This window comes from Melanerpes formicivorus, unplaced genomic scaffold (assembly GCF_026170545.1).
Source record: "Melanerpes formicivorus ecotype bairdi unplaced genomic scaffold, bMelFor1.0.p_v2 SCAF_2, whole genome shotgun sequence".
Taxonomy (NCBI): domain Eukaryota; kingdom Metazoa; phylum Chordata; class Aves; order Piciformes; family Picidae; genus Melanerpes; species Melanerpes formicivorus.
In genome coordinates, this window is record NW_027142354.1 from 19,261,076 (window position 1) to 19,276,835 (window position 15,760).

The 15,760-nt window shown below is 39.6% G+C and overlaps 1 protein-coding gene across 1 annotated transcript in view; it reads right to left on the reverse strand.

The window, feature by feature from the left end:
* The window catches only part of GRM1 (glutamate metabotropic receptor 1), a 194,772-nt gene that overhangs the window by 44,348 nt on the left and 134,664 nt on the right, over nt 1-15,760 (reverse strand). The window contains 1 exon segment of the mRNA XM_068152423.1: nt 1,139-1,385. Within this exon segment, the coding sequence (XP_068008524.1) occupies nt 1,139-1,385 (247 nt within the window).

A 15,760-nucleotide genomic window follows, 5' to 3' on the forward strand; every position in this document is an offset into this window, starting at 1 on the left:
GACTCTTTTTACATTATTGTTATTTAAATGCAAGAAGCTATTCAAATGCATATACTGTTTAAAAACAACAAGCAATGCAAATTGCAAATGGTAAAAAAATTGGCCAGTTTTGCTAAGAAAGGCTGGTAATAGAGATAAGAGTTACTTTAAGGTCACTGTTTTACAAGCATTCTTTGAAAGCATACACCAGACTGCAAATTCTTGTTTGTTCCCTCTTGGTGCGGTGTTGGCAGCAAGATGCATTTACACAGTAAGCCCAAAGATGGCGTGAGAGAGTATTTTATAATGCTTTCGTAACTCAGTGGGAAAACTAACTTCAACAAAGTAATGCCTGAGTAGGTTTCAGTTAATAATGGATTATATACTTCAGCAGCTGAATTGAACTTATTAAAAAAAAAAAAAAAAACAAAACCAAACCAATCCATCTGGATGTGTCACACTTAAAATAGCTGGACAGAACTCACAGAACTAAATAAAAAGAAAAAGTTTTCTGTCATTTGGCTCCTGGAAGAGAAACAAAGGTGACATCCAAGTCCACAAAGTTGTGGTGCATACTGTGTGTGCTAGGGAGAGGCAGACAGTAGCAGCTACCACAGATGGAACTCTGGGACAGGTGATCTTATTTGGAGTGAAACACATTAAGCAGAGCACACAGAAGTTCACCAAGCAGAACTAAATAGTCTCTGGCAAGGATACAACATGGCTTCTCTATTGGAAAAGGAAGTGCTCTGCAGCCATACCTTCAAAGACTTAGCAAACAAATGTTTTGTTAAAGTTCCAGTCACTTGTATTAGGCTTTATACACAATAAAACCCTGCTGCTTAGTCCCAGTGGTACTTCGGACACCAGAAGTCTGTGAGACAAAAGGGTTTACCTCTCCTGAAACTCTAGAAATTTTACAGGCTGTACTGTAATTCCTGTCATATAAAAGCTGTAGCTATAACTGTATCATGTGTTACAAGTGCTATTCCTACATATTGGTAAGATTAATCACAGAATCACAGAATGATAACTCCATTTATATCTCATACCCTGCATGCTTCAGTAAAACAGCCAAACAAGTCTCTGTTGTCAAACCCATCAACATTTCTCCCTCTCAATATCTGGTTTAGTTAGTTGAGATAAAATATCTTTTTACCTTCCAGGAGCATCTCCCTTTTCATCAAACCAAACTTCTTCTCCAGAAACACCAATGAATGAAGATTTGAGGAGAAACTCCAGGAGCTTGCTGCCATCAATAGGCTTCATAGCATCACACAGCCCAATATGTCCTGGGCAAAGGGAATGATGCATATTTTGTAGCCCGTGAGCCATAGCATATATAGCATTGATAACAAATCCCATTTTACTGTCCTGCACATAATTTTCTTCTAGGCTTTCATTGCCTGCAATAATAAGGAAGGGGAGGAGGGGGGGAAATGTTGTTATAAACAAAGGTGAAATAACATTATAATATGAAAAATCAATGAGATATAAAAATGAATTTTCTCATTTCTCTTATAATGTTTTAGAAGCATGAGCAAGGTGCCAACCAGGGATTTTAATTAATTTTTTTTAAACTTCATTGAAATGCCTTGGAAGTGGCTTGCCTCATGAGAAAGCACCAGTTTAATCAAATTGTCAGCTTTAATTTGTTCTTTTTGGAACTTTTCCTTGTCATACCACAATATTATTTATGCTAACAACAGTTAAACAGCCCGGCATCGAAATGAAGCTAGAACAATTTTTAACAGCAATTTTACATTTTACTTTTTGTCATATTTGAAGATTTTATTTTTATTTCTATATTTTGAAATCTCATGTTTATAAGGGCCAAGACAGCAATGTCCTTTACAGCAAGCAACCTATTTTAGAATTACTTCTCAAGTTATCAGACATAATAATTTCAGCTAAAAGTAGGATTAGATATGCCTGTTTAGGATTACTACAGAAAGTCAAGTGAAGTTCATAAAACTGAAAGACTTTTTATATAATTACATCATGCAGACATTCAAGTCTCTGTTCATTGATGAGAAACAATGTGGCAGTGAAGGCTTTCCACACGTGTAGATTTTAGTTCTGATTGCCTGATGTGCGAGTGCTGCCCAAAGGTGACATTTGTGATTACAATTCACATTAGACCCTAGTGGGTCCTGGGCCATTTCCCCACTTCCCATCATGAACTGCTGCAGTGTCAGTGCTGACCTTGAGACACAGTGGATGTGTTCTGCAGGGGTCCTGTGAGAGCAGAAGAAAATTCCCCATGTTGTTTCCTTCCCATACATTGCAATATGTTTCTAACTGCAAGATGCTTTTATCTGTAGGCCTCCCACATTGCTCAGTGTTTAACAGGGATTTGCAATCCAGACTCTGTTACTTTGTCTAAGTGACACCTTGTCTATGTTAGGGAAGTAGGATGTGTGAGAGACTAGGTGTTAACTGACACTTCTCAAATCCAGGTTGGGGAAGATACTTGTCATTTTAACACAAAGAAAAGCAGAAAACCTACAAGTTCACTGAAACTTTCCAGTTAAAAATAATTCCTTCCCCTAATGTAAATATGATATGGATTTCATATCAAATCATGAAGACCATCCTTACATTTATCTTTGGAAGAATGTCTGATTTGGTAGGTCATCTCAACTTGTTTATCCTACAATTCAGAAATGTCATCTAGGAATTCAATCGGATAGCAGAGCTCCCAAAGGCAGGTGTGTCTAGGTTTCTTTATCTGGGTCTTCCTTGCACAGGACATTAACTGAAACTGGGCAAAAAAGTCTTGCTTCATCAACTCTCATCATCAACTCCCATCTTCATCAACTCCCAGATGTTCTGAACATGGCAAACAGTTGTGACGTCAATTAAAAAGCCTTGTGAAAATATGACTGAGTGAGTACACATGCTCCTCTCACTGCTGTCCATACATTCACCACCAGCACAATTAAACAAGGCGCAGCTGGAGAAATATTTCCCAGAGGCAACATAAATGCCCCTTTCTTTTCAGGACAAAGTTCATAGCTCCCAGTCCAATCTCATGAAGCCAATGCCATTCAGATTCATGTTCAGAAACACAGAAAGAATAGAAACCTTTCATGTAAACTGACAGAATATTTGCCTACTACATGTACCCTCACTTAAGTATATACTGCATATAGCATGTGCAGCATGGTATTGACATCTGTTGCCTGAATATGGTTACGTGCTGTATCTAGCTGTATTTTATCTGCTGATCAGTCTCTTGGAATTAATGCATTATATGGTAATGAATTGTCTACAGATAAGCAATATAAACATTCATATCTACAAATAAGATATTTTCCAATAAGTCCAGCATGAGAATCACAGAATCAACCAGACTGGAAGAGACCTCCAAGATCATCAAGTCCAACTGATCACCCAATCCTAACTAATCAACTAGACCATGACACTAAGTGTGTCATCCAGCCTTTTCTTAAACACCTTCACAGTATCACTGTATCACAGTATCACCAAGGTTGGAAGAGACATCAAAGATCATCAAGTCCAACCTATCACCACCAACCTCATGACTAGACCATGGCACCAAGTGCCATGTCCAATCCCCTCTGGAACACCTCCATGGACGGTGACTCCACCACCTCCCTGGGCAGCCCATTCCAATGACAAATGATTTTCTCAGTGAACAACTTTCTCCTCACCTCGAGTCTAAACTTCCCCTGGTGCAGCTTGAGACTATGTCCTCTTGTTCTGGTGCTGGTTGCTAGAGAGAAGAGACCTTCTCATGTTTTACCTCAACTTAGCATCCTAGAGTCAAAATCCATTTTATCTGATTTTCATCATTGTGAATTATCAATATATGCATGCAATTGAGCTTATAAAAGTTCATTTATAGTGATCAGTAAGAAATGTGTGGGGTTTCTAAAACAAATGAATCACACAACTATGTTAAGTCGGAGACAAAACAGAGGCAGTTAATGTTCAGTTAAGTTTTCATAGGACAAATGCAAGAACTATAATATTTGTTATGGGGCTTTTTCTCTCCTCAGTAGCTCTTTGAAGTGTTACAAAGGGCAAAGCAGAATTCTGAACTGTGAAACTTTTATTCTTTCTTCCTCTTACCCTCTGGAAAAAAAAAAAAACCCTTGATCTATGAAGCCTAATTTGAACACTAGGGTTTATTAACATTAAAAACAGAAAAGTATTTTGTTAGCTGCTTTTTTTCCCCTTTTTTAAAATGGTTTAGAGACCTTTATTTTCACTAAGCAAAGAAAATTTGGAAGCTGTGCAAGTACTGGATTAATTAAAGCCACTCAAATTAGGTTTCTACTCTTTTGAATGACCTTGAAGAAATCAGGTGTCCTAAATTCCATAGTGTTTTGGGTTTTTTTTAATTGTTATTATTGGATTCAATGCTAATCTTCCTTTAATGATTTAATTTTAATTCCTTAATAGTCTGGGTCATTCTATCTTATCGCAGTCTTGGATTTAGTCTTTGTTTCTGCCAGTCAATCTTAAAGCTGAAAAGGGAGAAGGGTATGTACACACATATACTACTAAAGCAAACAAACAACAACTAAACTGAAAAAAACCAAAGACCATGCTCTGGCTGCACACAACTGAAAAGTACTCCTAGCACTGCTAAAACTAATACCTAAGTAGAGGGAGAAGGAAGAGAGGACCGTCTGAAATTCCATGAATCTCTCTGTGAGTCTTTACCATAACGTGCCTCACATCTAATATTACCTTCAGCTAGATGCTTAGACAGTCCTGAACATAACCAACCATTAACTTAGTCTGGTGCTTTAGCTGTGAAGTTCATGTTGGACGGACAGGATTTTTAAGAGCAGAGCGGTTACTTGTGCAAATTCTACTGATAAATTGAAATTATGGCTAGAAAATATTACATTTTCATGTATAAAAATTGGAGAAGTCTATGTTAATATTCAATAAGAAATTAAACACAGGGGATTGTTTGTTTGCAGTCCACAGAAAGCATAGGGAAGGAAGGAAGGAAGGAAATTGAGATGGGAAGAGATGTAAAAACATTTAGGTTGGGGAATCTGATCAATACCTAACCAAGTGATAAATTTTGAGCAAACACAGACATTTGATAAAGAGCACAGTCTGTTCACAGATGAATCTTGATTAGAATAAAAATCCAAAGTCTGTTAAATAAAATTGTTATCAATGATAATGTTTCATCTGGAATGGGCACATAAAATCATGGCTTGATGCTAACTGTTATCTGCCAAATAGTCAAGGCCACATAAAAAGAGATTTTGCTATTTTGGTCCAGTTAGCAACTGTTATGAGAGCTATCAACCGTTCTAGTTGCTCTGACAGAAGACTAAAGGTTTTAGAAAATGCCCAAATTGATATGCTTTGTGGGTGATGCTGGTTAAATTCAATATGAATGCTCATTTAAGAAAATAAATAAATAAATAAACCTGGAAACACAATCAGGGCTAACTTCCACTCTCCCATCCTTGGGCTGTGTGTGTAACAACTCAGCACATAATTACACCAAATAGTAAAGTGGCATCTCCCTGCATAATGTCAGGTGTCAGAGAAGTTGCTACACCCTGAACTAGTAAAGTGGTACCAGGCTTACAGCAAATGTCCATATGCATTGGTGAAACTGTGGAGGCAGATTTCCTATGTTCTTCTTCAGTCCCAGTTTATACTGGCTTAACCACAAGGAGTCAAACAGGCTTCCTAGAGAGGTGGTTGATGCCCCAAGCCTCTCACTGTTGGCATTTGGGCATTTGGACATCTGAAGGCATTTGGACATTTGGAGGCATTTGAACAATGCATAGCAGTCTTTTTTGATCAGTGCTGAAGTGTTCAGGCAGTTGGACTAGACTGTAGGTCTTTTCTATCTGAATTACATTTAAAAACCAACAGAACAAAAGAACCTCCAACAACTCTAAGCAAATGTGCCCATCTGGCTCTGTATGAGTTTGTGTAGACATATGCAATTGACACATGTCCTTGGAAAGCAATGGAAGTCACATATCTTGCAGTGCCTCATGTTAGAGAAGACTTGACAAACTTTCACCCCAACAAATTTGTGTCATAGAGTCTTGCAAGAAGCAGGGCAGAAGGCAACATTCTGAAGTCATCCATCATGTCTAATCAGCATCCCAATAAGTAAGAACTAAAAGTGACTTTGGCAACCAAATCACACATAAAAGATGATGAACAGACTTATCTTACTGTGATTTTAGTGGGAGGATATTATGATATTTTGCTTTTTATATAACTTAGAACATTTTTATTTGAATGATTAACTATCTAATTACAGGACACACAGGAGACAAACTGCAATCAATTTTACATTTCTGTTTTGTCACTGGTTCCTGGAACTTTTGTTTTTATTTTCCATTTTACTTAGCAATAGGTAATCCTCTGAATAACCATAACAAACTGAGATTCTATGAAATAAGTTTTGCAAAGGATTTAACTTATTTTAACTCATTTGCCATTATTGATTCAGATATTTTACATAAACTGCTAGCTCACTGCCTCTTACATTCTATTTATTACATCTTTTGCTTTATCTAACAAGAAAGAAAGAAAACAAGATAATTTAACAATTTCACTTTAAGACACTGCAAAATAACACAGATTACAATGTCTCTAAGTGTAATTATATAAAGATCGTGTGTTCAAGCCCAGTGCACTAGCTGGCTTTTTTCTCTTCGTATCACATTCTTAATTACAAGTGCATTTTATTCATTCATATTGTATGGCTAAATGAAATGTTCACCTCTGGATAGAGTAAAGAGGACTTTTGTCCTCACCACTGCACTTGTTATGTACAAATGTAAGTCACAGGCAACAGGTCAGCTACTCAATATGAAAACTTCCAAGCATCCACCTCTTTTAGCCCAAGATTTATAAGGGTCCTGCATCTGGGTTGAGGCAATCCCAGGCACAAATCCAGGCTGGCCAGTGACTGGCTGGAAAGCAGCCCTGAGGAGAGAGACTTGGGGGTGCTGGTGGACAAAAAGCTCAACATGAGCTCTCAGTGTGCACTTGCAGCCCGCAAAGCCAATCAGATCCTGAGCTGCATCAGGAGAAGTGTGGCCAGCAGGTCAAGGGAGGTGATCCTCCCCCTCTACTCAGCTCTGGTGAGACCCCACCTGGAGTACTGTGTCCAGTTCTGGAGCCCCTATTACAAGAGGAATATGGACGTGCTGGAACGTGTCCAGAGAAGGGCCACAAGGATGATCAGAGGGCTGGAGCACCTCTCCTATGAGGACAGACTGAAGGAGTTGGGGCTGTTCAGTCTGGAGAAGGTTCCGAGGTGACCTAATTGTGGCCTTCCAGTATCTGAAGGGGGCCTACAAGAGGGCTGGGGAGGGACTTCTCAGGATCTCAGGTAGTGATAGGACTAGGGGGAATGGGATGAAGCTGGAAGTGGGGAGATTCAGGCTGGATGTGAGGAGGAGGTTCTTCACCATGAGAGTGGTGAAGCCCTGAAATGGGTTGTCCAGGGGGGTGGTTGGGGCCCCATCCCTGGAGGTGTCTAAGACCAGGCTGGATGAGGCTCTGGCCAGCCTGATCTAGTGTGGGGTGTCCCTGCCCATGGCAGGGGGGTTGGAACTAGATGATCCTTGTGGTCCCTTCCAACCCTGACTGATATTATGATACTATGATACTATGAATTACTGAAGTTGTGTTTTCAGAAGACTGTTTTCTAGGCAATTCCAGCTGTAGCTGACTGCTTGTGAGGAAAAGGCCAGGAAATGCTACTTGGTGATCAGAATACAGAATTGTATATCAGAGCTGCAGCCTGCACTAATTGTGGGCCATCTCAATGACCTTGCTGCCTCTGTGTGGTAGCTAATGTGGGGTAGCTACTGTGGGGTAGCTACTGTGGCCGCAAACAACCTGCGGGAAAACAATTTAAATTTTGTGATTATATTTTTCTAAGCAAAAAGAGGATAAGAAAAAACAGTTTGTTTCAATCTTATTTACAGAACTACTTGCAATTTTCATGAAATTGAATGATAAGCTGAAAAATTTGTCACAGACCATAATAAATGCTTCATTCAACCTGTAATAAATAATCCCATCCTTCTAAGTTATTGTTGCTTGTATGGCTTCTGCTCCAAGGAAAACATTTGTTATAGTGATCTCAAACGAAACTGGACCATAAGTGTAATGGTTGCCCCTTAACTTCCTGCTTTGATATCTGCTCTGTACAGCAGGGAGGCAAGTACAAGAGACAGATAAATACATTAAAAGAGAGAAATAGGACATACAGGGTGGATAGTAGAAAAGATATCAAAAAGACACAAGATAAAACAGGTAATTCAATTCCCATTTTAAGTGAACTATTTATTTGACTGGATGAAGCTACTCTGTTTGTCAGGTAAGTGTGAAAAAGATCTATTATTTAAGAAAATGGATCGTTCCCTAACATCCTCCTGAGCATCATCACCAGTCCATGTAAAATAATTCAGCACTTTATGTAGAATTGAAGGCTGCTCTGCCCTTTGGCAAGAAGAGAGGAAGCAGCTTTCTCCGGGGCAGCTAAAAGGAAGGATTACCTTACAATATATGGGTTCTATACTAGATTTCAAACATGCTGATAAAGATTTGACATCTTACAGTACTCATGAAGCAATAAATGGAGTTCACAGCATTGCAGAGTTCATTTTCAGGATGTCATTAAATCAGAAAGACTTCACTTCCATTCTTCAAATGTTTTTTATTTCCCCAGGCAAAGAGATTAAATTCCTGCAATTATATTTGATATATTTTCCTATAAAACTAGGATACAGTGACAGTTACCCATTGAGATACCCTGCTATTTTCTTTCTGAGCACAGGGGAATCTATGGGTCTCCCAGATTCTTCTGCTTTGTTACATCTGGTGAAGGTTGTTTTTAATTTGGATTAGCATTCTTGCATAAAACTAGACAGAGAAGTGAAAGTCCCTCAAAAGCTGGGCATTCAGCAGAAGTTCCTCAAAGACTTGCACTAGAATTCTCTAAGGCATTAACAGGATGCTGATTGCAGCAGCATTTGTATACAGCAAGTTATTTATTTTTACTAACAAAGTCAGTCAAACAATGAACCTTCTCCTGGGATAAGTTTATACTGAATTTTAAAGGTTTTTTTTTTTTTACTTGCTTACTTACTCTTCCAAAATATCTTTTACACATTTCAACTTAATGGCTATAGGAAGCCAAAATATTAATTCTGCCATCAAGGCACAGATATTCTTAAATTCAGATGTCTAACCCCTTTTTATACCTACTATGTACCATCAGTGAGTTCAGCTTCCTGGGCTGTTTTCATGAGGGTGCTACATTACTATTTAGTGTTCAGAAAGAAGTGTCTTCCTTCTGTCTCTCTTCATGTGTCAGGAGAAGTGGGGAAAGATTTTAATTACATTTACTTTCATGGTTCTCCCTATCAAGTAATGTAAGCACACAAGGGCTTTAAGAGCTTTGTGTCAGAGACTCTAGAATAAGACTGGCGTAAACAAGTACAACAGTATCATAGTGAAGCTGAAATATTGTGAAGAGAAATGACAGCACAAGCTGCTGACTCACTAATCAAATGTAGGGGGAAACTCAGAGTCACTAGGCAGTGGGCAGAAGAAAGGGACATGAGCAGCACTTCCAGCCCTGTGCCAAGTCTGAACTTGCAGGTCCAGCCCATCTGGCATGTGTCATGGGAGCAAAACAAAAGGAAACCGATCTCTAACTGCTCCTGTATTTCCCAGTCTGCACATGTTTTTTAGTAGATACAAGAGTCTGAAAGTCACTTTCCTTCCCTGAGCTTTCTGTCCTCCCCAGGGACATTCACACCCTCACACAACTATATGACTTCAGGAAAATTGGATTTAAGGTGTAAACATCAAGTGACAATGTGCACAACTCATGCTTACAGTGGGAGATGGCAAAGCCATGTTCAAATGTGCCTGAGCATAAGAGAACAGAGAAAGCTTTCATCCTAGATCTACTTTCTAGTGACCCAAAGAAGTTAAGGAGCGGATGAGAAGACTCATCTTCCAGCAGCTGGCTGAAGCCTCAAGTGAATGTAATGATTAGGCATGCCTGATGTCTGTGAGTGGCAGTGCTGGAACAAGCAGGCAGAGCATATTGGGGTGAGATATTGTGTATTCACAAACATTTCCAGATCATATGTAATGCTACAGGCCCTGTTTGCCTTTAGAAGAGTCTAAAGAGGGACTTTGACAGGCTGGACAGATGCACAGAGTCCAACATGATGGCATTTAACCAGTCCAAGTGCTGGGTGCTGCGCTTTGGTCACAATGACCCCATGCAGTGCTATAGGCTGGAGTCAGAGTGGCTGGAGAGTGGCCAGGCAGAGACCTTGGGGTACTGGTTGACATCTGGCTGAACATGAGCCAGCAGGGTGCCCAGGTGGCCAAGAGGGCCAATGGCATCCTGGCTGCATCGTGGCCAGCAGGAGCAGGGAAGCCATTGTGCTCCTGTACTCAGCACTGGTTAGGCCACACCCTGAGTACTGTGTCCAGTTCTGGGCCACTCAGTTTAAGAAGGATATTGAGACTTGAACATGTCCAGAGAAGGGCAATGAGGCTGGTGAGAGGTCTTGAGCACAAGCCTTAGAAGAAGAGGCTGAGGAAGCTGGGGTTGTTTAGCCTGGAGAAGAAGAGGCTCAGGGGAGACCTTATTGCTGTCTACAACTACCTGAAGGGTGGTTGTAGACAGGTGGGGGTTGGTCTCTTCTCTCAGGCAGAACAAGAGGACACAGTCTCAAGCTGTGCCAGGGGAAGTTTAGGCTTGAGGTGAGGAGAAAGTTCTTCACAGGAGTTACTGACCATTGAAAAGGGCTGCCCAGGGAGGTGATGGAGTCACCATCCCTGGAGGTGTTCAAAAAATGATAGGACATGGCACTTGAACCCATGGTTTAGTTAGTCATGAGGTGTTGGGTGACAGGTTGAACTTGATGATCTCTGAGGTCTTTTCCAGCCTTGTTGATTCTGTAATTCTGTAAATGGAAGTCTTTGCATCATATGGCAGCATGGCTTTGCCAGCATTGTGCCACTGGAGTGGAAGGTAGGTGACTGCAAACTGGTGCAGGAAAAGTTCCTTTTCCCTTTCTCCACAAATCTCCATAGCCTGCTCTGTCTCTTGTGTTGGCTAACAGTAAAAGAAATGACTCAAAGGGAAATATAAAGCACCACCTAAGGGCAATGAACAACTTTCTGCATGCCAGCCACCTCAGAACAGCGCTGTCTCTTCCTTCATGTAAGCTGTCCCTGTCAAGTTGTAGCTCTGTACCACCACAAGTTTGCAATATACACAAATTGTTCCCCTGTATTTATAATTCCTATCAGTGAGAGCTGAAAGTATCTGATCACAGAGTTGAAAAGTTGCAAGAATACATGTCCACAGAAAGTATTTATAGCCTCAGGAAGAAGAACAGGAAAGTGGGTAACAAGTGTAGAACTTCTACAAGTTAATGTGTCTGGCATACGCTGTTAAATGCAGTTCTGGAGAGATCCACTTAAAATAGAAGGCTTGGCAGAATTTCACCAGCCTAATAAAGCTTCTGTAGGGTTTGACATTATGGCCTGAAGAATCTGTATTTCTCCCCACTGGGCTAAAATTCTTCAAAAGGAATTTTGCTTAGAGAAAAAAAAAAGTAGGATTCATGGTCCTATGTGTATGATTTGCTGTGATTCTTTCTCCTCTGAACAAGATTACAACTTGGTATTTGAAACCTTTTCTGTATGTATACACTGCTTGAGAAATAAAATTCTCAGAATGTCCAACACTGAAGTAAAATAACAAAAAAATTAAAAGAAAGTTAAGTTTTAAGGTTACTGATTACTTCTTTTTGATTTCCCGTCCTTTGGAATTAATAGCCTGGAAAACCACAGAGTAAAATAACTGTCCTTATTTGAGATAATTCAGTTTCAGTATCTTGTATTCAATAACACAGTTCAGTATCTGTTGAAAGGGTTTGAAAAGATACATGACTTGTTATGTGCCAACTTTTTCATGGCTTCATTCATGCACCAAACTGGGACTATGACTGCCACAGAGTACATAAAATTTCAAGCATTCATTACTGTGCATACGCCCTGGTGAGACCACACCTGGAATACTGTATCCAGTTTTGGGGTTCCCAGTCCAAGAGAAATAAGGACCTACTGGAGAGCCTCCAACAGAGAGCTACAAGGATGATTAAGGGACTTAAACATCTCTCCTGCAAAGAACGACAGAAAACTATGGCTGTTTTGTCTTGAGAAGAAAAAGTTGGGAGGGGATCTTATCAATGTCTATAAATATCTGAAGACTGGGCGTCAGGCTCCTTTTGGTAGTGTCCAGTAACAGGACAAGGAATAACAGTTATAAGCTGAATCACAGGAGGTTCTACCTCAACATGAGGAGACACTTCTTTACAGTGAAAGTGACAGAGCACTGGAACAGGCTGCCCAGAGATGTTGTGGAGTTTCCTTTGGAGACTTTCAAAACCCACCTGGATGCATTCTTGTGTGATGTTGCTTTGACAGGGGGGTTGGATTAGATGATTTCTAGATGTCCTTTCCAACCCCTAACATTCTATGATCCTGTGATTCAAGTGAAGATGTTTGGTATTAAATCCATCATGAAGCAAGTAAGCTTTAAAGATATTTGACCTACTAGATGATAATTTGAAAATCATTATTAGGCCTTTCCAGCTTATAGAAATTCTTCCCCAGATAAAATACTGTGATAAGGACAGGCTTGATGGAGCTCTAAGTACCTTGATCAAGTTAAAGATGTCCCTGTTAACTACAGTGGGGTTGGACACTGTACTACATGACCTTTAAAAAGGTCTCTCCCAAGTAAATACATTCTATGATTCTATGCAAAATACTTCATTGGAAGATTCTTGAAACTAATAATAAATCTGGCATGGAATGGTAGTGGCTTATGAGTAGCTATGGTTAAACTATGAATCAATGAAACTCTGCTTTTGATTCTGAACTTTGGGAATCCTTCAAGTCAGAAGCAGTTAAGGGTTAAAAAAAATCTACTGTAATTCAGATGGTTAGGACACAACATAGATGACATGTTCATTTTAGAAACCAGCAACAAAGCATATAATCTGAAGTGATTTCAGTGTCTTTTTTTAGAGACAGAGAGTAGTTATTATGGGAGCTTGACAAATAATTATTATGGTTAATTTGTTTTTCTTAAAAGATGGACTGTGTACAAACTGCCTGCAAAATGACCACATGTTCTATTATTTATTTGAAATTATTTAACTTCTGCAGCAAGACATTATTTCTCAGCTCGTATTTTAATTAGAAATTAATATTTCATTTTACAAACAGGATGAAACATGCCAGCTAATATTTTTAGTTCCTTGATTAAATGGTTTGTATGTATAATCAGCAAAGTTGCTGAATTAGCATTTGAAAAGCATCTTGTTTGTTCATTAGCTGACTCCAATTCAATGCTGACAAGGACATTTTAATGGTCAAGCTCAGCATTTGCACTTAAAGGACATTGTCAATTGTGTAGTCATTTAATGCAAAACTCACAATTTGGATGAATGAAAAGGAGGGATTTTCCCCTATCTGATCCTTGTCAAAGGCTGTACTCTGGTCTGCATCATGATTCCACTGTCAGAATTTATTCTCTTTGACTATGATTCTTTCTTGGTTGTGAGTTGGGGATTTCTTTTGTGGCTGTTTGGTTTGGTTTTGCTGTTGTGTTTATTTATTTGTTTTTAAATTATTTTCTCTTCTTTTGTCCCCTTTTTGGGAATATGACAGCAGGAAATTCAATTTGTTACTCTCATTGTACGTTGTATAGTTTCTTCTTTCACTGGTAGTATTACAATGACCTACCTCTGAGCCTCTCTCTCAGATCCTGCAGTGTCCCACAAGTGCCTGTGTTCCCAAAACCTCAGGCAACATTTTAGTGCAATTGGTTATTATCACAGAGACCTTGGGTATGCCTGCTTCTCTTGCTTTCTTTACAGCTTTTCTCTAGTGCCACCCTGGATCCTGATCCAGTCTCTCTAAGGACACAATTCCAAGAGCCAACTATCTACACGACCTGAACTCCTTTGCAGAAACAATTAAAAAGAAAGAAAACCCAACCTTCAACCTTTCACTCTCCTTCAGATAACTGTATAACCTTGCTGCCTTATTCACACACTCCATTAAAGATATATTTAGAACTACTGTTCTTAATGGACCTGTCATTTGGAACTAGTCTAGCAGACAATCAGTTGCTACTACTCTTACATGAGACAAGAATGAACACATTACAATTCAATTAATTTAGAAATGTAAATAACTATTTGCAGATTTTAATGTTATTTAGCTGCATTTAATCCTAATTTTCACACTTTTTTTTTTTTTTTGTTTAAAAATGTTAGGTGAGGCACTCGTACAGATATCCTGTTATAACACACAGTGACAGAAAAGTTAAAAGCACAGGAAGTAGGACTGATTAAGTTTCAAGTGTCATGATTTTTGTATGAAGCCTGAGACTTTATCTGAAAGAAAGATGCAGAACTCAAAAACTGTGTTGCAGCTTTCAGAACATTAACCGTCTTAGATACTTAAATTAGGATCCTGAATACATAATCAGGAATCTAATTAATTGACTTGATTAATACCTGAACTTCTCTTGCTGCTGTTGAATTCCATGGGAATTATGGGAGATCACCCTTAAAATCAGGCCAATTTATCTAGGTCACAGAGCATCACTTCAGGAGCCTAATTTTGGATATCTTCATTAGAAAATGATGGTTCAGAGTTAAAAATAAGCAACTTTCATATTACCATGCATTAGCACCGAATGGGGCAAAGAAGTTAATAGAAATCTAGATTCAGAATATATTGAATATTTCACACTAGTACAGTATCTGAAACTATTAGTCACGGTCTTTAGATCAGACTGGAAAAATATTATTAAAAAAATAAGATACACTTATGTATTAACCTATCCTCTCTGGAGATCTGTGCACCTATCTGGTACAGAGACAACAAAAGGAACATGAACTATTTTCTGCCCACTGATCTAGGCCTGAAAACATGCTCAAGGTTGTCAGCATATGGGCATGAGATCCCGAGGAATGAGGTATGAGTCAATTTACCATGTTAACATCAGACCTAGTACTGCTGTCATGTTAGGATATCAGCCCATGATTGGCAGGCACAGAGTGGAATGGAATGGAATGGAATGGAATGGAATGGAATGGAATGGAATGGAATGGGGGAGCAGGGTGGCTCAGCTTGGTAGTGCATCAGACCCTTAATGGGAAGGTCGTGAGTTCAAGGCTGCAGTGGGCAGTAGTGTCTTCCCTACTCTAGTCATGTGGTCTGTGGTGACGGGTTGGACTCGATGATCTTTGAGGTCTCTTCCAACCTTAGGAATACTGAATACTGGAACGGAACGGAACGGAACAGAACAGAATAGAATAGAATAGAATAGACCAGGTTGGAAGAGACCTTCAAGATCATTGTGTCCAACCTATCATCCAACACCACCCAATCAAATAACCCATGCAACCAAGCACACTATCAAGTCTCCTCCTGAACACCTCCAATGATGGTGACTCCAGCACCTCCACAGGCAGCCCATTCCAATGGGCAATCACTCTCTCTGTGTAGAACTTCCTCCTAACCTCCAGCCTAAACCTCCCCTGGTGCAGCTTGAGACTGTGTCCTCTTGTTCTGGTGTTGGTTGCCTGGGATAAGAGATGAAACTCTGCCTGTCTACAACCTCCCTTCAGGTAGTTGTAGAAAGCAATACAGTCACCCCTAAGCAACCCCAGCTCCCTCAGTC